A 22,992-nucleotide genomic window follows, 5' to 3' on the forward strand; every position below is an offset into this window, starting at 1 on the left:
TAATTTCAGGATTTTCACTAATCCTACCAATTAATCATCATTATCTCATATAATTATACACTTAGAAATACAAGGTGTTATACTCATAATGGCGAAAGAAATAGAAACATACATGATAAGAATGAAGGTACCTGAAGAAAAAGAGTACTTGAAGGCAAGAAATTGCAAACTCTGTAAAGCAAAGAAAATCACAAGAGCAAATTGAATTTCTGGAGAAACACCAAACGTAAAAGAGAAAGGAGGAGAAAAAGGGAGAATATATATACTAATTTTTGTAACTGCAACAGTTACTAATGGCAAAGGTCAAGGCCAAAAATGTCAATTCCCGCAAAAAGTAATTAGTAGATATTTGAAACGATTGAAGCATTAAATGCACACAAAACACAAAGACGACATAAGTTTCCTGCATCACGCTAATAAATGCAAAAGTTACCATGTGTAATAATTGCATCATTACTGTAGAAAATGTAAATTCATTCCCGAAAACCGGGATATCAAGAACATTAACCGAGTTCCTAGAAGTGAACTTCTATACCCTACAAGCGATGACGAAATTTACATCAAATTCTTAGACCGAGTCGCCAAACAGATAAACTTGGGGGAAACCCGTCAATTAAAGATAAAGCAATTCAAGTTCATCTACAACTCAGATCAGATCGATGAAAAATATCTCGGTACATTAAGTACTCAACCTACCGAGATAGGGGGCAAATATATTATCCCGTAGCGCAAAAATCTAGGAATTTCGAAAATCGAATACCTCCCAAGGGAAAATCCAAGGATAAAATCAGAGGACATTTACTCGACCGGAATGTATACGCAAAAAGATCATAAGAACCAGAATTGGTTTTCCAAAGAACACAGATAACCTTTGAAGAAACCCGGACAAACGCAAAGCTTACAGAGGTTCAGAGTATTTCAACTCCGGCAGCCCGTACACCCAAACTGCCTGGCTGAGGAGAACTGTTATGGACTCGTATATGTGACCCATTCATTGATAAGCCCAACAAGGGACAATCCAAGATATTAATAAGATACGATTAAGGAAGGATATCCATCAAAGATTTCAATCCTAATACAATAACATGACATATGGGCTTGGGCCGTCATCAGGAGTACTAAAGGTCCAGAATCCATTACCCACATGTAAACTCTATAAATAAGAGGTAAAACCTACAGGTACGTTACACTCTCTCTCTTACTGTTATGCTATCACTGTGCGTACGCATACACCCCTTTGACTAAGTCGTTTATTATTCTTCTGTGCACAGTGATCTGCTTGACTCAAGGATATCTAACCCATGGATACCTTAGAGAGGGCACCTAGATCCAAAATCAACATACTAGCTCTATTGGGCTAGACATCTCTGTCTCTAAGACATAATAGTATTACTTTTAAATAAGCCATTAAATATACTACATTTTACTGTTCTGATAGCATAAAAAATGAAGAGAATGTTGAGCTGTGTAAGGGAAGGGTGAGGGGAAAATTATATAAGCATCAAACGTGGTAGCTTGTCTATCGCGTCTCTGTAGCTCTAACTCCAACGCTGAAATTACGTGTAAGACGTTAGTAAAAGTGGCGCGTCTTAAAGTGGTGACTCTCATACCGCGTCGTTATGCATTACAATGGTAATATGTTTGACCAGGAAATTATTCCGGTCAAACATTTTGAAAAAGAACTTAGTATGGTCAAAAGCCCTCGCTTTTTTACCCCAATAAAGTTAGGTTGAACATGTGGCCCGCCATTAGAGACATCGCAAATTAAACCACCACCTAGGGGAGAAAATTTTAGGCGACCAACACTCACTTAACTTGCGGTGGTCCAGCCATTCAAAAGATTACACGTAGATTTATTAGTCCATGTCATTATAATAGCTAGCATTTTTTATTTTTTATTCATTAATATTTTTTTATTTCATAACCCCTTTTCCGTCATCTTTTCTCTTGTCTGAATCCTTCTTCCCCACATCCAAGCCAACTTGAATCCCACTGGAAGCTATCCCGCCTGCCGCAGCCACATCAGACACCCCAACCATGGTGCACAACGCCCCAACCGCGTCGGACCACCGTCTCACCTCTTCTTGCATGCCCCAACCCCGTCACACACCTCGAATCGCAGGATGCAACCATGCCGGACCGCCGTCGCACCTCTTACTTCACACCCTAACCGCATCGCACACCTCAAATCGGTGTAGCATTGCATAACCCCTTTCCCAATTTTTAATAAAGTTTTCATATTTTTATTTTGGGTTCAATAGATCTGGTATTTCTCTTAATTCTTTTGCAGCTATTGTTGATTGGTTTGTCAATCATTTTCTCTCTAGTTTTGTGAATGTTGTAACAAGAGCTGTTATTTTGTGGTTGGAAATGTTATTCCAGTAGATGTAGACTTCTAGTTATTTATTGGGTTTACTCCTGCAGTTAAACAAAATTTGAGAAGTTAGATCATTTGTTATGCTAGAAACTTTTGGTTTATATATTAAGAAGGCATGCTTAAGTTTCTTGTAGCAGTAATTCTTCGTTGAAATATTGTGTTCTTTTTGGGAGTTTAGATTATAAGAGATTAAAGGAAGCATTTTTCTTGGTATTTGTGCAAATTCTAAGAGAATGAAGAAACTTGCCATCATGATCTGTAATATTATGCTGTGAATTATTGTTAAACTCTTTATCATGCATCTACTAATTGTGCTTTATGCTCTTTTGATAGAAACTTCATTCTAATTATCTTCATGAAGTGATGTAATGGTAGACTTGGGGTGGTAGGACACGAGATCTCTTTTTGTAGTCTCTGGTTTCTCATTCAATCCCTTATCTGGTGGCTAATGACAAAGTAATTTTTCAGAATAAGATGCCACTAGGACTTTAGTAGTGTGTTTAAGCTGCTTTCATTTTATAAAAGTATCTTTTATATTTAGATTCTTGTAGTTGATTACTTGATCTGTTCACATTTTAAGTACTTGTAAAGAGTGATTTGTTAGTGTTAATATACTATTAATTTTTACAGTTGCTAGATTTAAATAATTGCTTAACATTAGGAGTGATTCCTAACAATCTGATATGCAATTGTCAAGCTTACAAGACCTCTATAAGGGGAAGTGGGATATTCAATGGAGATCAAGGGAAAGGAAAGCCAAAGAAATAATTCAAGTCTGAGTGAGTTAAGGCATTTGCAGCAACTGACAACTTTGAATATGCAGATAAAAAATACTTCAATTTTGAAAGTAAAATGGCCTTGAAGGCCGTAGCATGTGAGAAGGAAAAACAAAATTTTTCATATGCGGAATTACATATGCAATCAAGAATCATGCTTTATGGCATGTGATGTTACCTTTGTTTGTGAGTTCAAAACTCCAAGACGATCAGTGTTAGGTTTGAAGGGTTCAAACCCTCTAACGTTGATCCACACCACCCACGTCAAGATGCAAGAACGCTTTCTTGAAAGCCACCAATTGACCACCACAGAGAGGCTTGCTATGCGCTCAATAGGTGAAGAAGGAGGCTAGGTATATGTGTTTAGAAGAGTGAAGTCTCCAGCATGAAAACTTCACAAGAGTGGGAATGGTATATAGAAGAATTGGCTAGGTTCTTTTGAAAAACCTTAAGAAGGAACTCACCAACTAGGCGCACAAGAGAGGGAGAGAATTAGTGTATCAAATCAGAATTTTTACTTTACTTATAATGAAAGTGGCGGCGCACAAGTGAGCGAGACAAAGGTGGAGTTGTTGCAATTCAAAAATCCCAGCAACCTCTCCTTTGAATCCTCATAAGACTAGGTCTTTATCTAGTCAAAATTCTGAACCAATGGTCATCATATGACCACTAATTCATGCGCCCATATTCAGCCCAAAAAGGGTCCAGATACATTTGAGCTGTTGCATTCAAGTTTGAACCAACTAGCTCATTGATTCTCTCAACAACCAAATCTGATTGGAGCTTGTTGGTTTGACAAGATGACAATCATCTCCCACCAAAATGGCGCCCCAAATCAGCCTTTGGGGATCTCCATAGATCTTCTCTTGATACAAGGGATTTGTTCTAACAAGATCTCATCTTATCCTTTTGTTATGAAACAACTTTTCATAGCCAATTCAAATTCGAATTCAAATATTTAAATTCAAACATTTAAATTCTAAATTCAAATTCAAATTCAAATTTCAAATTCAAAATTCAAATTTCAAAATTCAAATTTCAAATTTCAAATTCAAATTTCGAATTTCAAAATTCATATTCAAAATTCAAATTTCAAATTTCAAAATTCAAATTTCAAATTTCAAATTCAAAATTTAAAAATTTGATAATTAATTTAACTAATTAAATTAATTAGTAATGTCTTGGACCATCCAAGCCCATTAACAATACCATGCGCCATCTCCCTCTTAGGTGGGCTTCCAAACTTCATCTTGGGCTAACAACCATTATTAGGCCCAATACCTTTAATGTTATATCATCATGACATTAAGGTGTTAGTGTGTGACCCATTAGGTCCAACATAGCCACTGACATAAATGGTCTCGGGCCGAACAAGCCCACAACCCATTTAATGACAACACAGAGCACTAGCAATGCTTTGTTGCCCCAGAGCTAGTTAGATTAATGACTTGATCATCCTATTACACATATTTGGTTGCCGTATGTATTTCTTTTCGTCTCGGTTACCTTCCCATAAAACCTAGGGTAAGGAAGCGTATCAACCCTTGCGGTTTAGGGTAAGCTTTATTCGAAATAGGGAATCTTCAATTTACTGACTCTAAAGGCAGATCATCTCATGATCTCTTTTACTATTCATAGATTCCCGAGTCCCTATAAATGGAATCTCGATTTCTCCGATTTACAGATAATCTAATCTCTCACAGAGATTTGACGAATTCCTTCAGCTTATCACCCTAGCCCTATGCTCTTTCAGGACAAGCCCAACAGTATACCTATGAGTCTCCATGTTTCAGGCAGACGAGGTATACAGTCAAAGCATACCTTCTAGAACACAGTCTAGGTAATAACTTCTGGTCTAAGGAAAGACATACCCAAATATAAAAAGACTACTCTAATGATACTCTATGTGAGATTTCCTCATAGAGTCTCTTTTGTGGGTCTGTTCAGTGCGAGTTATACCCTTATAGATCCACCCACGACTTTAGCTAAGACATCTCCATATCTGTAGCTCATGAGGTCTTTACCTTGCATCTGAATACAAGTAGATAAGTCGTGCTAGTCTTACCCGAGATCACTGATCCCCATCCTCAGTGTCTCTAGACTAGGAACATAAAATTAGGAATAAATATCCAGTATCCTTGAATCCTCATGATCGTGATCTCATCACAGATACTCAAGAGATACCTATTTTATTCCAAGGGGTTTATCCAGTTACTCATATAAAATATTAACAGTAATATTGAGACAAAATATGAAACAGGATAAATAGTGCTTTATTTATTTGCGACAATACAAAGGTCCACATATGTCCTAATCTAATTAAAAGATTGTCTCTAGGACATCCATATACTAACAAATTTTCCCTAGAGACTTGTTTTCCTTTGGAAAACTTCAAAGCTACAAGAATGATGGGATCATTCTATAATGCAGAAAAGATTTACATATAAGTTCAAGGAGATTGTACATGTTGACCAGCCTATGTTGTGCAATTGTGTACCCCTTTTATCAATCACACATTACGCAAGTGTACGTGTCAACAAGTAATAAAGTGGATGTGTGAGTCCAGATATCGTTCCCACGAAGAAAACTATAAAATTAGGATCAATGTGAAGCAATAAAAGTAACAATGTTTATGAAAGTTTTGTGAATTAAGAACTAAAGACTAAAGTAACACTAACTACTGACTAATAACTAAAAGCAAAGTAAAAATAAACTAAGAGTGAACTAAAGAACAGAAAAGTCAAGTAACAAAGTAGATTGGGATCAATTTTCCCAATATTGCAATTTCAGCAGAATGCAGTAACAAAGCTATAGCAATTATCCAACCAGTAATCAGAACACTAATGCATGCAAGGGCTTTCACCAACAATACATGTATACTAAGTCCCACATCTCTATGGCCAACATAGTTATAAATCATTAAGTTCAAGTTCCATATGATTTTATCGTGTGAATGATCTCTCTACCCACAATTAACCAATTAAATTAGTTAAACCACAATGCTTAATAATATTCTGAGTTTACCTAAATCTCTATAGCCCAAACCCTAAGTATCTTGCAGCTCTCTCTCGATAAGTCAACAAGAATAGAGACAAATTAAGCACTTTATTAAACAACAAATTGGAAAACCACATAACAAAGTTTAGGCAAACTGATTACACCACAATAAGGGTACTCTATCACCCAATCCTAACAATTTAGGACATACTTGAATAGAAAGAAACAACAAAGAGGGATAAAGATTTCATAAAGCTAAAATAAAACAAATAGGGGCGTTGCTGTAGCACTGCTCCCGCAGCAACCATGGGCTCTGCCACCATCCATCGTATCTCAGCCGCCGGAATAGTGCAGGGATCCACCAGATTTAATGATCTCTCTATCAAACCCTAGCCTCACCCTTTGATCTGTTGGATCTCTCTCAACAAACCCTCAAAATCTCTTCCAAGTGTTTCCCCCACTTTCTCTCTCTAAAAGAGAGGGTGACCAGCCTCAAAGAGAGGCTCCCCAACCTTGTGTCTCAAAACATATCAGTCGTGCTTTTCTTTGTCTAGGGCTCGTTCCTTTATAAGCTTTGATATTTTGGGCTTCAATCATCTCTTTCTGTCCATGCAAATCATCACTCAAATCTGCCTTGTGATCGATTAAAATTGATACTCTGTTTTGCTGTCATGCTAACAGAGTGTGCTGTGGCATATCTCACAGGATTCTTTCCATATTTACAATTCAGATTCGAATCCGATTTGTAATCCTTGATTTGATGAAGATTATCTTGTGATTTTATTGATGATTTTGAGCGTGTATCCAAATCAGATCTTTTCATACATGTTCAGAAGCTTCTTCCATCAAATTGGGCTTGGATCCATGGCTTGCTGGTGCTGATGTCATCAATGTGCACTGCTGACCTCATCTGCACTGCTACAACACTGCTTCCCGATGCTACAGCATTGACCTGCCGTAAAATAACAAATGCATTTAAATGTTTCCAATACTCATTTTATATCCAAATATCCGTAATTAACATAATTCTCAATTAAATCATGAAATCACAGAATTCATGCATTAATCTTATAAAATCAAGGGAATTTTATGTAATCATAGCACCAAAATGTCACAATTAAGTCCAAAAATAACTCTCTTTTGGAGAGTTATCAGCCTACCACTAGCTATTGGAGCAGAATTTGTATATTTGTTGTCTTGTTAGGTGTAGTATTTGGAGACTGGTGTAAAATGAAGTTTTTCTTCCAAAAACATAATATGCCATTGTAATATGATTTAAAATCTTGTAACATTGTCCAATATATGTCATTTGACATATTGTTGAATAAATGGGTTTATATTGCAGATATAACATTTACATATTTCATGACAACTTCCATGATAGAACTCTTAAGCAATAGATTGATTTTAAGATTGTGAATAACTATTGTATAAAACTAAATTTATTTCAGTTTAGAGCAGCCAAGCCAATTAGGTGTAGGTCTTAATATTTTTCTTGAAAGGCAGGTTCAAGTTTTAATCTGTCAAAAAAGACACAGTATTCAAGCTTGTAATTTTCATTTTAAATGCAGGATTTGACACCACTCAACATGAAATTTGTTAAATTTAATTTTCAGCCAGTATTTTATATCCAAGGAGGCAATAAAATGAGAAATTGGATATATTCCTCGTTTTAATTGGACAACCCCATAGTGATATCATTGCTGCAGATCTAAAAGTATATAAACAAAGACCTCCAGTCATGATTTGTCTATATCAGTTATGTGCATGAACTGAAATTTAGCAAGATATACATGTCAATAAATCATGTCTCTGATCAATTTAGCATGGAAGCTTCCATGATAGCTTGCAAGACCTCCTAACATTCAAAAAAACTTGCATGTCAACTTGTATGATAGCTTGCGACAGCTTCTATGGTAGCTTGCAAGACCTCCTACCATTCAAAAGAACTTGCATGACAACTTCCATGGTATCTTGCAAGACCTCCAAAAATTGCATATCAACCTCTATGGTAACATGTAGGACTTCTTATCATTCAAACAAACTTGTATGACAACTTATAGCATATTGCATCATTCTCAGTCATTTTGTTGAGTAGAAAAATAGTCATCCTTACTATGAGCTCTTGAGTTCTGTTGATCCTGAAAAAATAAGTTATTCTTTTATGATATAGTATCACAATCAGTATGGAGCACATAAATAGTCATTTGTTGGAGTTAGAATAGTATCATGAGATTTATTCTATAGTATTACCCACATATATGGCACTTGAGATATATGCAACACAAAAAACTGGTGGAGCTGTATTAACACTTGCCACTTGAGAGGCATATGGAAAACAATAAGGTGATGGAGTTGTATTAGCATTTGTCACTTGAGAGATATATGGAAAATTATAAGCTGATAGAGGTGTATAAGAGGTGCTAGAATCTTTAGCTATCATACTTGAAGCTTTTCCTAAATCACAAAAGAAGAGAACAACAATAATCATAAAATCACATATAAATAAATAAATAGTATGATCCTAATTAATTTATTCATTGTACCCGTATCAATATGTTTATGTCTTAGAGGTTTAAATGTATTAGCACCGTGAGATTTACCAAGAGCTTGTGATTGATGTCTCTTGCACATTTTCTTTTCTAGCTGACTTTTGAGTCTAGCATTTGTAACTCCCTTTGCTCGTACACAATGCAGATCTAAGACTTTTTTTTGAATTTAATGTATTATGCTCATTTATCTCTTCACCACTAGTCTTACATTCAACTACAGTCTTATCAATCATGCCACTAGTATTTTTAACATCATTTACAATCTTTTTATCCCATGCTCTAGGTGATCTTCAACCATTTTGGTTGCTTCATCTGTCAATGCACCTTTGGTTGGAAAATAAATGGCTTTTTTCATTATTTGACTCATACAGAAATTAATTCCTTGTTTACCATTGTCACAAACCTGGTTGCCATTGTTGCTTATACTAAAACTATCTTTAGCATTTTTTGTCCACCTCTTCCAGATATATTGAGAAGGTATTTAAAAAATATTGTGAAAGTTAAGTACTTTCAATGCATGAAGACATAAGAGGCAAACTGATTTAAACTTTCTGCAAGGACATTCAATAGAGCAATTTGCAGTTTCAAATGTCACAAAATATTGTTTGTCATCACCAGATTTAACTAACTTGTAATAAAACAAAGTGTCATTTTCATTGATTTTTTCAATTGCCACAGATAAAGATCCAAACAATTCTTCATAATATTCTTCAAAAATAACATGAGCATATACCCGTGCAACTTGTTCAGTCATACCTGAAATAAAAGAAAATAAATTTTTTCAACCATACCGTTTTCATTCATTTTTTTTTAATTGTCACATATAAAGATTCAAACAATTCTAATACCTGCAAGTTCTTTTACTCTACGAGGTGCGGATTGATTGGACTCAAAGTCTTTTTGCAATTCTGACCATCATCTATGCTCCAAAACTTTTTCATAACGAAGTACAAATTGAGTTAGAGACATTGTCTTGTAAGTGACAGTACGAAAAACATTATTCATACTCTTACTCTTCTTTGTGTTGATAAGATGCCAGTTGAGAAATAATTCTTACTAAATGTTGGGCACCAATTTGCTCGTAACTCATAATTTTTTTTCAACCATGAGCGTTTTGAAATATCAACTTTTATGACTAAATGAGCCCACACCTCTTCAAACTCCTGCTCTGATCCACAATTGTATAGACACCTATTAAATAAAACCTTAAAATTAGATTTTCTCAAGTAATAAGAAAGATGCTTAGCAGGATTTTGACCAATATGCCACAAGCAAAGTCGACGTTGAGATTTAGGAAGAACTCTTTTAATAGCGTTGACCATTGCTTGACACTGATCAGTGAAAATTATTTTAAGTTGCAACCTATCCATTGCTTCCAAAAATGATTCAAATAACCAAACAAATGACTCTGTTGTCTCATTCAATAAGAAAGCACAACCAAACAAAACACTTTGTTTATGATGATTTAAACGTGCCATATTATACTTGTTTGTTCTATAGGTAGTGTAAAAAATGACTATATCTTCAAAGTGATTATAATCTGTCCTTGATATGCCATCTCTCCAAAAAAAATTAGTCATATGACTTTCATAATCTAATTGCATTGTATAGAAGAAGGATGAGTCATTTGTTTGAAGACTTTTAAAATGATTAATAACACTTTGTTCATTTCCTGCTTCAAGAGTCTTGTTTCTTTTACTTTGTAAAAAATTATTACAATCAGATTTTAAAAATCCAACATTTTCAGCTCCTCCAGCAACTTCAACAAAATATGAATACACACTACATGGTTTTAATCCAGCATTGTCCATATCTTCAATCATATTAGCATGTGCTTCATCCACATGCCTTTGTGATCTTAACATAGCCCGTGCAAATGATTTCACAAGATCATGATTATGATTCTTAATGAACTTAGAAACAATCAAAGTATCCTTCTCAATGTTAAAATGTATTATAGCTTGACAACCAGTTCTGGATTCTCTTCTATTTTTCTTGCTCACATGTGAAGGGTCCTTCAATTTTCTATATCCTTCTTTTCCACAAACATATGTTATCTTACTTATGGTTCCATCTGCCAATCTTTGATATTTTGATTTTCTAACAGTAAAACCAACCAATTTAGCATATCCATTATAAAACTTATAAGCTTCATCTTCATTTGAAAACATCTATCCAATTTTTGGCTTATATCCATCTTGATCTTTACTCACAACCACTGACATCTCTCTTTGTTCATTGTCATATTCACTATCAAAACTAAATGAAGATAAATATGAAATATAAAATTATCCATTTCTTTTTCAGAAGTGCCCATTTCTTCCATCTGCAAAAATCCTACAAAAAGATGCTCATTTTATATCATAGAGTTGACCAGAAAACTCAAGTTTAGGGTGAATTTTTTTTAAAAAAACACAAGCATATTACAATCAGATTTATAGTAGAAAGAAAAAGAAGAATATGCACATTCTATTTTTACAAAATTGAACGAAGCAGATGAAAAACGATAGTCCTCCAGATTATATATAAAAGTCACACACCTCTTTATAACATGCACCTTCTTCTTCTCTACAAAATATTCTGGTAAATCAATAATGGAACTCTGGTTCAAAATATTATGGTAAATCAATAATGGGAAAGGCTTTGACGAACGACAATCAAATTACAGCTAACAGTGATCAGATTCCGACGAACTCCTTGCAAGCTATGGAAGGAAATAGAAAATAATGAGAGAAAAGAGAAAGAATGAAGAGGGAAATTGAAAACTTCATTTGCAGAGTGAAGCAGGAGTAAAAAATAAAAGGAGTAAATACCCTTTTGGGTCCCTAACAAAAAACACGGTCCCCACTTTAGTCCCTTACAAAAATAAATTAGTCAGTTAGTCCCTAACAAATTCAAAGTGGACCCATTTAGTTGAAATCGTGGTCCCTCACAAATTCAAAAAAGACCTATATTAATCCCTCAAAAGGACTAAAATGGACCCACTTTGAATTTGTTAGGGACTAACTGACTAATTTATTTGTGTAAGGGACTAAAGCGGGGACCGTGTTTTTTGTTAGGGACCCAAAAATGTATTTACTCATAAAAGAAGAGAAGGAGGAAAATAAAGTCAAAAAATATTAATGAATAAAAAATAAAAAATGCCAACTATTATAATGATATGAATTAATAAATCTATGTATAACTTTTTGAATAGTCGGACCACTAGAAGTTAGGTGAGCCAGGGTCACTCCAAATTTTCTCCACCTAGGGATCATCGAGCACAGTGGATTCACTTTTTTTTTTTAGTAAATACCCTTTTTCGTCCCTGAAAATAATCACGAAGCTCCTTTTGGTCCCCAACAATAAAAAAGGCTCATTTTGGTCCTTAATTTTAGAAAAATAGTGCCACGTTAGTCCTTCTGTTAGTTGAGTTATGACAGCATCACTAACGTGTACTGTTAAGTTGCTGACTCACATTCCTTGTAGGACCAAAAACAACGTCGTTGAGGTACCTTCAGTTTTCTTCTTCTTCTTCTTCTTCTCTCCGGTGCAAGGTCTTCCACTTGCAGCACCAAAAGCTGAAACCTTGAACCTAGCATTGCAAGTTCTTCTCTCCAATGCAAGTTCTTCTCTGCAACGTCGGCACCGGTGCCGGAGATATCTCCGGCAGTTCCTTCATGTCCTCCATTGCGTGATTATAAATAAATCTGGTCAAACAGTGAAGAAGATGGAGGTGGATAGTTTTTTCATGGCTTCAGCAGGTTGTGATGTAGGAAACAAGGATATTAAATTCACTAAACGAAACATTTTTAGAATGTGCATGAAAACAAAGTATCATGTACATACATTACTTTCAACCATTGCTAGTAGCTAGCATTCATCTGTTCTTGTACAATAAGTATTCGGCACCCCCAAATGACTCAAAAGAACTATATTGCTTTTCTGGAGAAGAAAAAAAGTTCTTCCAATACTTCACAAATGACATTACTTTGAAACAACAAAGCTTTGAACGAATCAAGAGAGTCAATAAGGCAGACCAAATCAAGAGTGCACGCTAGAAGAAAAAAAACGTGACTGAGGGGGGAAGGATCATATTCAAACCTTCATAAAGGAAGGTAAAAAAAATAGAGAGATGAAGAATGACAGAAGCTGAGAAAAATAATTTTCATTGATTGAAATGTATTGGATAAGATCTTACTCGTTTACAAAAACATGAAGGGGGGCATATACGCCTTTTCCTACTGACTTGTGAAATATAAACTTAAAAAACTTGAATCATCAACTCAAATATCATCATCATCATCTTCAAAACATTTCATGTATCAGCAGAAAAGAGCTTGTTTCCCCCTCGTGTGATGGTTGTGGATCCACTTCAAATGTTATTGCATCATCATCATCGTCATCATTCAGAATCATTTTCCATACTCCCCATAGCCTTCAATCCTCTTGGCCTCTGCATCCAAAACCCAAAAATAAGAACCCTTTAGCAATTAATAGCATGAAAGGAGATAAGAAAGCAAAAACACAAGGCATGGTAGTTTAGATCCAGTTACAGTAAAAAAAGTAAACCCCACCAACCACATACCTTTTTGTTACTTTTCTTTTCCCTAACTTCATATCTCTCTTGGCACATATCAGTCAACCACGCGCCAGGACTCACCGACTGTAACAGAAGCACACAAAAAAACACAAGTGGACAAGATAAGGTGGTGGTGAGAATGAAAATCCAACTCAAATCACCAAAAAAAAAAACCACCCCAACATCTAAATTTCCCATTTTTACCCCCACAAAACACTTAAAACATTTAAAAAATAAAAAAGAGAAAAAGAAACTCACAAGTAAGCTTCTTTGGATTATCTTAGCTCTCTTTTTGGGTCTTTGAGGAAGCTTGCAACCCTTCATAGCAAGAAAATCCTCCTCTTTCTCTTTGCTAGAGAGGGTTATGTAAAGCTTTGGCCATACCATAGCTCTTTCCTCTCCGTTGTTCACATCGCCAGAGACTTTGCCGTTCTCCTCTGCAGAAAGTGAGGGAATGTCTTAGCGTTGTAATCTCCAGATAAACTTCAAGTGGGAGAGAAGAAGAAGAAAAAAAAAAAAAAAAGTACTTCAAGGACATCGTTTTTGGTCTTACGTGGAATGTGAGTCAACCACTTAACGGTACACGTCAGACACGTTAGTGACGTCGTCATAGCTCAACTAACAGAAAGACTAACGTGACACTATTTTTCTAAAATTAAGAACCAAAATGAGCCTTTTTTATTGTTGAGAACTAAAAAAGACTTCATAAATATTGTGAGAGATGAAAATGGGTATCTACTCTGTTTATTTTAATACAATGACTTCGCTTCTTTTACCCCAATAAAGATAGATCGAACACGTGGCCCGCCACTAAACCAAGGCTAACTCTACTAGAGAATTCTTCTACGATCTCTACCCAACTATCGTCACTTTCAATCATTGTTTCTGACGATCACCATCCCTAAAAAAACAAAGACAAATTATAAGAATGTAAGGGGGAGTGGATCTAATTTTTTTTTTATGGAAGTGATGTGATGGACTCAATTATTTAATAATAGATTACCGGTCACTTATAATAGCAAAACTTGTAAAATATAAAAAAAAAATTATTTGTACAGAGTTACTGCATATAAATTATTTATATTTATTTTTAAAACGACGTTATTTTGATATTGAAATATTAAAAAATTAATATTATAAAGACTATAATAATTCTGAAATAAATTAAAATTACAAAAATAACATAATTTTTGTTCCAAAATAATATCGTATTAGATTTATTGCAGATAACTTATCTGTAATAACTGAAAAAAACGCATCCCAAAAAATATATTCGAATTAATTACTAATTATTGATATGAGATTCATTACATAATATGGCCATGACTCTACGATGCAACTGCAAAGATTAAGACTGGAAAAGAATCACGAGAAAGACTATGGCACTGATAACCACCACCTGTTTGACGCAAAAATAGCCCAAAGAAGCAACGACGTCGTGCGATAGTGAAGCGAAGGAAAATGGTTGGAAAAACAGTTAGAGATACAATTATTCATCAAATTACAAGAGATAACCAAACCAAGGTTTTACAAAATACTTTAGGCATATGCAGTATCTTCATCACGAAGAAGAAAACAAGAAGGAAAGTGAAGGGATATTATAAAGGAAAATAATAACATGTTGCATAAGAAAACTATCTTATATCATACATTTATAAAATTTTGTGTCAATTTTTTTTTTCTTTTTTTTTCTTTTTAGATTGTGGACCCCACATATTTATGTTACCCACTATCTCATGTAACATGAGATTAGTAAACCCCTATTATAAAAGGGAAAAAGCTTAACGTTTCTCGGACCCTGCAAGTGTCTTCCAAAGGTGTAATAATTATAAGAGACAAGAGGTAAGTCCCAATCAAGTATACATTTGCTATCAAAGGCTAAACATTTTGCAAATGAGTCGCTCTCGGATATGCATATTTGCCTTAACGGGCTGAACATTTTTTATTTTTTATTTTTTTATATCATGAATGTTTTTTACGTGTGACAATTCTATTCGGAACGAATTTAGGGTTAAGATTTTAAATCCTTGCTAAAGATGATATTGTGGAGCAATGTTATTAAACTCGGACCGGTAATCGACCCGGTCGGGGTACTGGATCAGTGAGTCATTGGTTCAACCGCATGAACCGAAAATATATATAAATTTATATTTTATACTCAATTACATAATAAATATTTTAAATGGTGCAAGTGAATTAAGAAGCAAATGTAGTTTAGTGGTAAAGACTATAATTTATATTTTCATAACAAGGGTTCAATTCCTACTAAATGTTATTTTGAAATAATTCTATTAAATGATAATATATATATATATATATTAAATGGTGTATATTAATCATCAAACAAAGTCAGTCAATCCAATGGTAAGTTGTTCTTGAGCATTTACGAGACTCGAGTTCGAATCTTAACGCTTAGCGACAGCAACATTGAAATTTTTTTTTTACAGTCCGGTTGAAATTTGAAAATATCGATGAAGAAAGACACAGAATTTTTATGGGAAAATACTGGAGAAAATATTTTTTATGTTACTCATATATTAATATGCGTGTATTATTATTATTTTTTTAATTTTTTAATAGTGGGATCTATCTTAAACATGTGTGTATATGAAAATTCTTTTTCTCGTGTGAAAGGAGAAAAATAAAGCCCAATTTTTATATGATAAGGACATGTGACAAATTAACATAAGATAATCCATTTCTATAATTAGGATTACAAACACTTGGACAAAAGAGAACATAATAGGAAAGAAAAGGTGTTCTCTGACCAGGTTGCACATATGACAGATTATGTTGCGGCTTCTGACTCTCTTTTTTTACTTTTTTTATATGTAGGAGTACAAAAGAGAACATAAATATAAAAGAAAGCACAGAATAGAATAAGAGCTAGGATATTCTAACTACCTATTTTTTCTACTATCACTCTATTACTACTCTAATCACCATTTGATTAAAGGAAAAGTTGAATGAAGAGAGAAACAAAATAACTTTTGAATCCAATGGTGATTAAAATGATAGAGGAGTGGTAATAAAAAAAATAAATAGTAGGAATCCTACCTCATAGAATAATAGATGATGTACAAGAGGAAACATACTAAACACAAAACATCTTAACATAAAGTGTTAAAAAACTTAAGTAGCAGACTAATAAACATTTCAGGATATTTGGATGAACATATTGAAAACAAGATCTCAAGATATTCAAAATTGCAATTCTCCATCAGCCATTTATTGGTTAACCTTTTGAAGTTTGAATGACTTGAGCCCCTCAATAAGTTCTTTCAAATTGGTATGAGAAGACCCACCAACTTGTAAAGCTTTCTTTGCAGCATCACTCAACCCTTTGACTCTTCTCCTCATATCTAAGGCCTCATCTCCACCACCCATCAAAAAAGCAATTGCCTTTCCTATCTCCTCCCTTTTCACTACCTCATCCCCAAACTCATTCCAATTTCTCCATTCTTTTGCCCCAACAGCCACACCAATTCTCAGCACCTCAGTCAGCAACTTCTCATTATAAAATTGCTCAGCAAACAGAGGCCAAGTTACCATTGGCAAGCCTGCATTCACACTTTCAATAATAGTGTTCCACCCACAATGTGTCACCAAACCTCCAGTGGCAGGGTGTTCCAGTATAAGAAGTTGTGGTGCCCAACCCCATATTAAATAACCTTTGTTGCTTTCTTGCATTCTCTTCTCAAACTCTTGCAGAAATTTCCCTCCTTCATTATCTTCCCCTTCATCAATTTTCCTAACCACCCAGATGAAATCATGGCCAGAATCTTCCAGAGCATAAGCTATTTCAACAAGCTGTGAAGTAGGGAACTTGTTCATACTCCCAAAACTCACATACAGAACAGAATCCTCTTTCTTTGAATTAAGCCATTTAAACCACCCTTCTTCTTTTTCTTTTTCTTTTTCTTTTCCTCCTTCTTTGGCATGCCCTCTATCAGCCTTATCAGAAGCATCTTGATTCACCCATAATGAAACTGGTCCCACACTCCAACTATTGGTTCCCATGGCTTTCTTGTAATGCTCTTCATAAGGTCCCTCAAGTTCATAAAAGCTATTGAACAATGATCCATAGCTTTTTCTCTCTGAATCTTTCATCATCTTCATTAAATAAGTGTAACCAATTGGTTTTTTAAGCCAATCTGGTAACTGCAAACGTGTCATCTCCAATTCATTTGGCAACCCAGGAAGCAAGAACTTCTCAGTATCCGAATCAACTTTTGTGTGAGGTGAAAATTCTTCAATGGAGTGTTGTGCAGAGTGAGCCAGGTAACTTCCACCAACATAAATCAACCTTGGAATTCCTAACTCAGCAGCAGCATCAACACTCCAAGGGTAGAACATGTCAGTGACTATGAAATCAGCTTTCAAGTCATGGAAAAGTTGTTGGTATTGTTCTTGGAGAATTGACAAACCCTGATAGATTTTTGAGACCATGGATTGAGGAGTGTCAATGTTGATGCTCTCAACTCCTTCTGGTAAACCAACATGTGCAGATGGGAACTTAACAACATGGGTTCTAATTGAATGACCATGACTGTGATCACGGTCAATGGAGCTTTGAAAAATGGTGGCATTGGATGGTGTTGTGATAATGGTGACATCAACGCCATGCATGGCAAAGAGCCTTGCTATGTCTACTACAGGAATGAGGTGACTGGTTGATACAAATGGAAGAAAAATAGCTTTTAGTTGATGATGTTGGCCTTCAACACCAACGGGGAGGAGCTCCATGAGAATCTAGTTTTTGTTAAACGAAAGATTTTGAGAGGGATGTATGAATGATGAATATTATTAATTTGCTGATGTGAAACTTTATAGGGACAAAGGATCTGAGAGTTCTCACTTACATTTCTTCATTTTTTTTCCTCACATTATGGCTATTCTGATAGAATTTAATCTCTTACGTCGTTTTGAGTTGAAAAATTAAAAAAATATAATAAAAAAGATTATTAAAATTTGAAATAAATTATAATTATAAAAATATAATTTTCATCCCAAAATAACATCTTTTTAGTTCAATGTAGATAATTTATCTATGTTAACAATAAAAAAATAAACCCATTCTGATATTATATTATTATTTCTGTTTCCTCATGAAACACGAGTGCTGTGTTTTATACTATTTACGGAACGTGATTCGCTTGATCAGTGTTTTTTTATTTTATTTTAAATATAATGAAGTTTTATTATTGTCGGTAAGACGTAGAATTCATATTTTAGTTTAGGAATTGATAGAAAGAAGAAATATTTTATTTTTTGTAACATTATTTATTAAATACGTTTTTCTTGAAATAAAATAAATTATGTCATTAAATATTTTTTCCAAAAATTATTCCTAAGCCCAAAAATAAAAACAGAATCCATATAATAATAATATCATATACACACCCTAAATATCTTAGATGATTTTCTTTATACTTGGGAAAACTGCGGATCCTACAAATCTTGTCACAAGAAATTATTTTATTATTTAATCTAGGATATATAGGAGAATAATATTTCATTATGTAACAGTCTGTTGTACACTGGTATTGTTAATATTAATTATTTACAATCACAGCAGTTCATTTATAAAAATACGAGTAAACTTTTTTCGTTTATTACGCGAGCATTTAAAATCGTAAAAAGCGTAATAAATAAAAGTTGTGATCATAACTGTAAACTCTTGCGGAATACTAGATTAAACTATTTTTATATCTTATTTTACTTACTATAAGAGGGGTTCCCATAAACTCACTTAGCCAATTTCTCAATCTTACGTTTTTTACTTATCCAAATATGGTTCGGTAATTATTTTACTGCGGACACACCGCACAAAACCAGACCCTCATCTTTAGTTATCTTTTTTTCTTACTTAAATACCTTTCCAATGAGCCATCACACGAGTCATTTCGATATCGTTTGCTCTGAGGTGAAAATATCTTACTTAAATACCTCATCTTTAGTTAACTTCTCAGTATCCGAATCAACTTTTGTGTGAGGTGAAAATTCTTCAATGGAGTGTTGTGCAGAGTGAGCCAGGTAACTTCCACCAACATAAATCAACCTTGGAATTCCTAACTCAGCAGCAGCATCAACACTCCAAGGGTAGAACATGTCAGTGACTATGAAATCAGCTTTCAAGTCATGGAAAAGTTGTTGGTATTGTTCTTGGAGAATTGACAAACCCTGATAGATTTTTGAGACCATGGATTGAGGAGTGTCAATGTTGATGCTCTCAACTCCTTCTGGTAAACCAACTTGTGCAGATGGGAACTTAACAACATGGGTTCTAATTGAATGACCATGACTGTGATCACGGTCAATGGAGCTTTGAAAAATGGTGGCATTGGATGGTGTTATGATAATGGTGACATCAACGCCATGCATGGCAAAGAGCCTTGCTATGTCTACTACAGGAATGAGGTGACTGGTTGATACAAATGGAAGAAAAATAGCTTTTAGTTGATGATGTTGGCCTTCAACATCAAAGGGGAGGAGCTCCATGAGAATCTAGTTTTTGTTAAAGGAAAGATTTTGAGAGGGATGTATGAATGATGAATATTGTTTGCTGATGTGGAACTTTATAGGGACAAAGAATTTGGGACATTGACCATATTGTCACTCCTTTAATAAAAATTTACCTGATTGCCACTTCTGAAAAAATTTTTGCCAAAATGCCACGTCTGAATCCCGCTGGTCTGACAAGCGGGAATGGACTGGACACGTGTCAGCGTCTGAATGGTGAACCATTCTCGCTGGGCTGCCCAGCTAGAATGACAGAATGCTGACACGTGGCAAAAGTGCAGACATCCAGAGAATGCATGTGCTTTTGCCACGTGTCAGCATTCTGTCATTCTAGCTGAGCAGCCCAGCGAGAATGGTTCACCATTCAGACGCTGACACGTGTCCAGTCCATTCCCGCTTGTCAGACCAGCGGGATTCAGGCGTGGCATTTTGGCGAATTTTTTTTCAGAAGTGGCAATCAGGTAAAATTTTGCCTAAAAAGTGGCAGTACGGTCATTGTCCCCAAAGAATTTGGGAGTTCTCACTTACATTTCTTCATATTTTTTTCCCGCATTATGGGTATTCGGCTATGAGTATATTCTTACTATTATAATTTTTCAGTATCAACTTACTACTTATCTAATCACCGTTATATTAATATTTTTTCTCTCTTCAAAAACTTTTTAAGATTCTTTCTCTTTAATCTAATGGTGATATGATGGATAATAAGTTATTAATGAGAATTTTTGATAGTTAGAATATCTCACTTTTCTGATATTATATTATTATTTCTGTTTCCTCACGAAACACGAGTGCTGTGTTTTTAAATATTCTACGGAACGTGATTCGCTTGATAAGTGTTTTTTTGTTATTCTTTTAAATATAATGAAGTTTTATTATTGTCGGTAAGACGTAGGAAACTGATAAACAGATAAAGTGATAGGACGATTGCGGATGACAATGTCAAAAATATTTATTATTACTGTTAATTATCAAGAGACAAGAGGTGTTCATTGTAATCCTTGTTATATAGAACTACACAACATTGGTGCTATTATATAGCAAACCAATTGAAGAATACAAAGAGACACACTCGATGTGGGACTTCTATACTATGTACACTCGATGTGGGACTTCTATACTATGTACAGCAACACTCCCCCTCAAGCTGGAGCATATAGATCGTATGCACCAAGCTTGTTACATATCTGGTCTATTCTAGGTCCTCTCAAAGACTTAGTAAATAAATCAGCTAATTGATCATTTGAGTTGACAAAACGAGTGACTATATCTCCTGAGAGAACTTTTTCCCTAAGGAAATGACAATCTATCTCAATGTGCTTAGTCCTTTCATGAAACACTGGATTTGAAGCAATATGCAAAGCAGCTTGATTATCACAAATGAGAGATGTTGGGCCAGTGTCTCCAAACTTGAGTTCCTTCAGTAGCTGTTTTAACCAGATGAGTTCACAGGTAGCTGTGGCCATGGAGCGATATTCTGCTTCAGCACTTGATCTAGCAACTACACTTTGCTTCTTACTTCTCCAGGAAATCAAGTTATCTCCAACGAATACACAATACCCAGAAGTGGATCTTCTATCAATAGGAGAACCTGCCCAATCAGCATCTGAGTATCCTACAACTCTGGTATGACCTTTGTTTTCATCGAGAAGACCTTTGCCAGGAGCAGTCTTGATGTACTTGAGGATACAGATTACTGCATTCCAGTGATCTTCGCAGGGAGAATTCAAGAACTGACTTACTACACTGACTGCAAAGGAAATGTCTGGTCGAGTAACTGTGAGATAGTTCAGTTTCCCAACCAATCTTCTATACCTTTCTAGATCAGAAAATAGCTCCCCCTGATTTGGTAAAAGCTTGACATTTGGATCCATAGGAGTATCAACGGGCTTAGCATTTAACAATGTTGTTTCCTCAAGAATATCCATAGCATATTTTCTTTGTGATAGTACAATGCCATCTTTGGATTGGGCCACTTCTATCCCTAAGAAATATCGGAGTCTTCCAAGGTCCTTTGTTTGAAAATGATGGCACAAATGTTGTTTTATCTGAGTTATACCATGAGTATCATTACTTGTAATGACGATATCATCAACATATACTACCAAATAAGTAGAACCTGAATCAGAGTGTCTGTAAAAGACTGAGTGATCAGCCTCACTTCGAGTCATGCCAAACTGCTATACAATAGTGCTAAACCTTCCAAACCAAGCCCGGGGAGACTGCTTTAGACCATACAAGGATCTTCGGAGACGACAAACTAGGTTAGACTCCCCCTGAGCAACAAACCCAGGAGGTTGCTCCATATAAACCTCTTCCCGCAGATCACCATGGAGGAAAGCATTCTTTATGTCCAGCTGATACATAGGCCAGTGATGAATAGCTGCCATAGTAATAAAGAGGCGAACAGAAGTCATTTTCGCCACGGGAGAAAATGTGTCACCATAGTCAATGCCAAATATCTGAGTATAACCTTTAGCCACCAAGCGGGCCTTAAGACGGTCCACCTGACCATCCGGACCAACTTTAACCGTGTATATCCATCGACAGCCAACAACAGACTTCCCAGAGGGAAGGGGAACCAGATCCCAGGTACCAGTACTCTGAAGTGCACTCATCTCATCAATCATGGCCTGTCGCCAACCAGAATGTGATAACGCCTCACCTGTAGTCTTAGGAACAGATACAGAAGAAAGAGAAGAGAGGCAAGCAAAATGGGATGGTGAAAGACGATGATAACTCAAATTTATTAAATACCTGGGAGGGGGACGAGAATCACGAGTACCTTTCCGGAGTGCAATGGGCACATCAATGTCAGACGGAAGGATCGGAGCTGCCGGAGGAGATGATGACGGAAGTGAGTCCACAGGAGCCTCAGTAACAATAGGGGCAGACTCGGGGGGGGGGGGGGTAGGGTCCTGGGGAACAAGGGGACGTTGCCGACGATGATAGACCTGGAGGGAGGGAACAGGGGCGGGAACAAGGACGGGAACATCTAAAGAAGGAGATTGTGAAGGTATATAGTGAACTGAAACAGGTGGTAAAGGTAGCTGAGTAGCAACAGAATCACTGGGATGGGAGGAGGAGTCAAAGAATGGAATAGACTCAAAGAATGTAACATCCGCCGAGACAAAGTAACGACGAAGACTAGGAGAATAACAACGATAACCCTTTTGTGAGCGAGGGTAACCCAGGAAAATACATTTA

General features: G+C 35.5%; 3 protein-coding genes across 3 annotated transcripts; all 3 read right to left on the minus strand.

Moving 5' to 3' along the window:
* Window positions 1-13,086: 13,086 nt before the first annotated feature.
* LOC133295427 (uncharacterized) lies at window positions 13,087-14,143 on the minus strand. Its single transcript, XM_061494263.1, has 4 exons — window positions 14,080-14,143; window positions 13,522-13,721; window positions 13,270-13,347; window positions 13,087-13,137 (listed from the first exon to the last, which is right to left on the minus strand). The coding sequence occupies exons 1-4, from the start codon at window positions 14,141-14,143 to the stop codon at window positions 13,087-13,089; spliced, it is 393 nt and encodes a 130-aa protein (XP_061350247.1).
* Window positions 14,144-16,491: 2,348 nt separating this feature from the next.
* On the minus strand, window positions 16,492-18,041 carry LOC133295432 (soyasapogenol B glucuronide galactosyltransferase-like). The gene has a single exon (XM_061494271.1). The coding sequence runs from the start codon at window positions 18,007-18,009 to the stop codon at window positions 16,492-16,494; it is 1,518 nt and encodes a 505-aa protein (XP_061350255.1). The 5' UTR covers window positions 18,010-18,041.
* A 1,159-nt stretch (window positions 18,042-19,200) lies between these two features.
* On the minus strand, window positions 19,201-19,764 carry LOC133295428 (soyasapogenol B glucuronide galactosyltransferase-like). Its single transcript, XM_061494265.1, has one exon. It carries the CDS (start codon window positions 19,762-19,764, stop codon window positions 19,201-19,203), a length of 564 nt encoding a protein of 187 aa, XP_061350249.1.
* Window positions 19,765-22,992: the final 3,228 nt, after the last annotated feature.

The sequence above is a fragment of the Gastrolobium bilobum genome, unplaced genomic scaffold, assembly GCF_033153095.1.
Source record: "Gastrolobium bilobum isolate Gb01-03AN ecotype WA unplaced genomic scaffold, APGP_CSIRO_Gbil_v1 utg98795, whole genome shotgun sequence".
Lineage (NCBI taxonomy): Eukaryota > Viridiplantae > Streptophyta > Magnoliopsida > Fabales > Fabaceae > Gastrolobium > Gastrolobium bilobum.

Excerpts from the sequence above, each read along its gene's own strand:
- LOC133295427 (XM_061494263.1), bottom strand. The coding sequence starts at position 14,143 with ATGATTGAAAGTGACGATAGTTGGGTAGAGATCGTAGAAGAATTCTCT. Across the intron at positions 13,722-14,079 it reads CTCTAGTAGAGTTAGCCTTG|ACATTCCCTCACTTTCTGCA; the intron begins GTTTAGTGGCGG and ends TACAACGCTAAG. Across the intron at positions 13,348-13,521 it reads TAATCCAAAGAAGCTTACTT|TCGGTGAGTCCTGGCGCGTG; the intron begins GTGAGTTTCTTT and ends CTTCTGTTACAG.
- LOC133295432 (XM_061494271.1), bottom strand. The coding sequence starts at position 18,009 with ATGGAGCTCCTCCCCGTTGGTGTTGAAGGCCAACATCATCAACTAAAA.
- LOC133295428 (XM_061494265.1), bottom strand. The coding sequence starts at position 19,764 with ATGGAGCTCCTCCCCTTTGATGTTGAAGGCCAACATCATCAACTAAAA.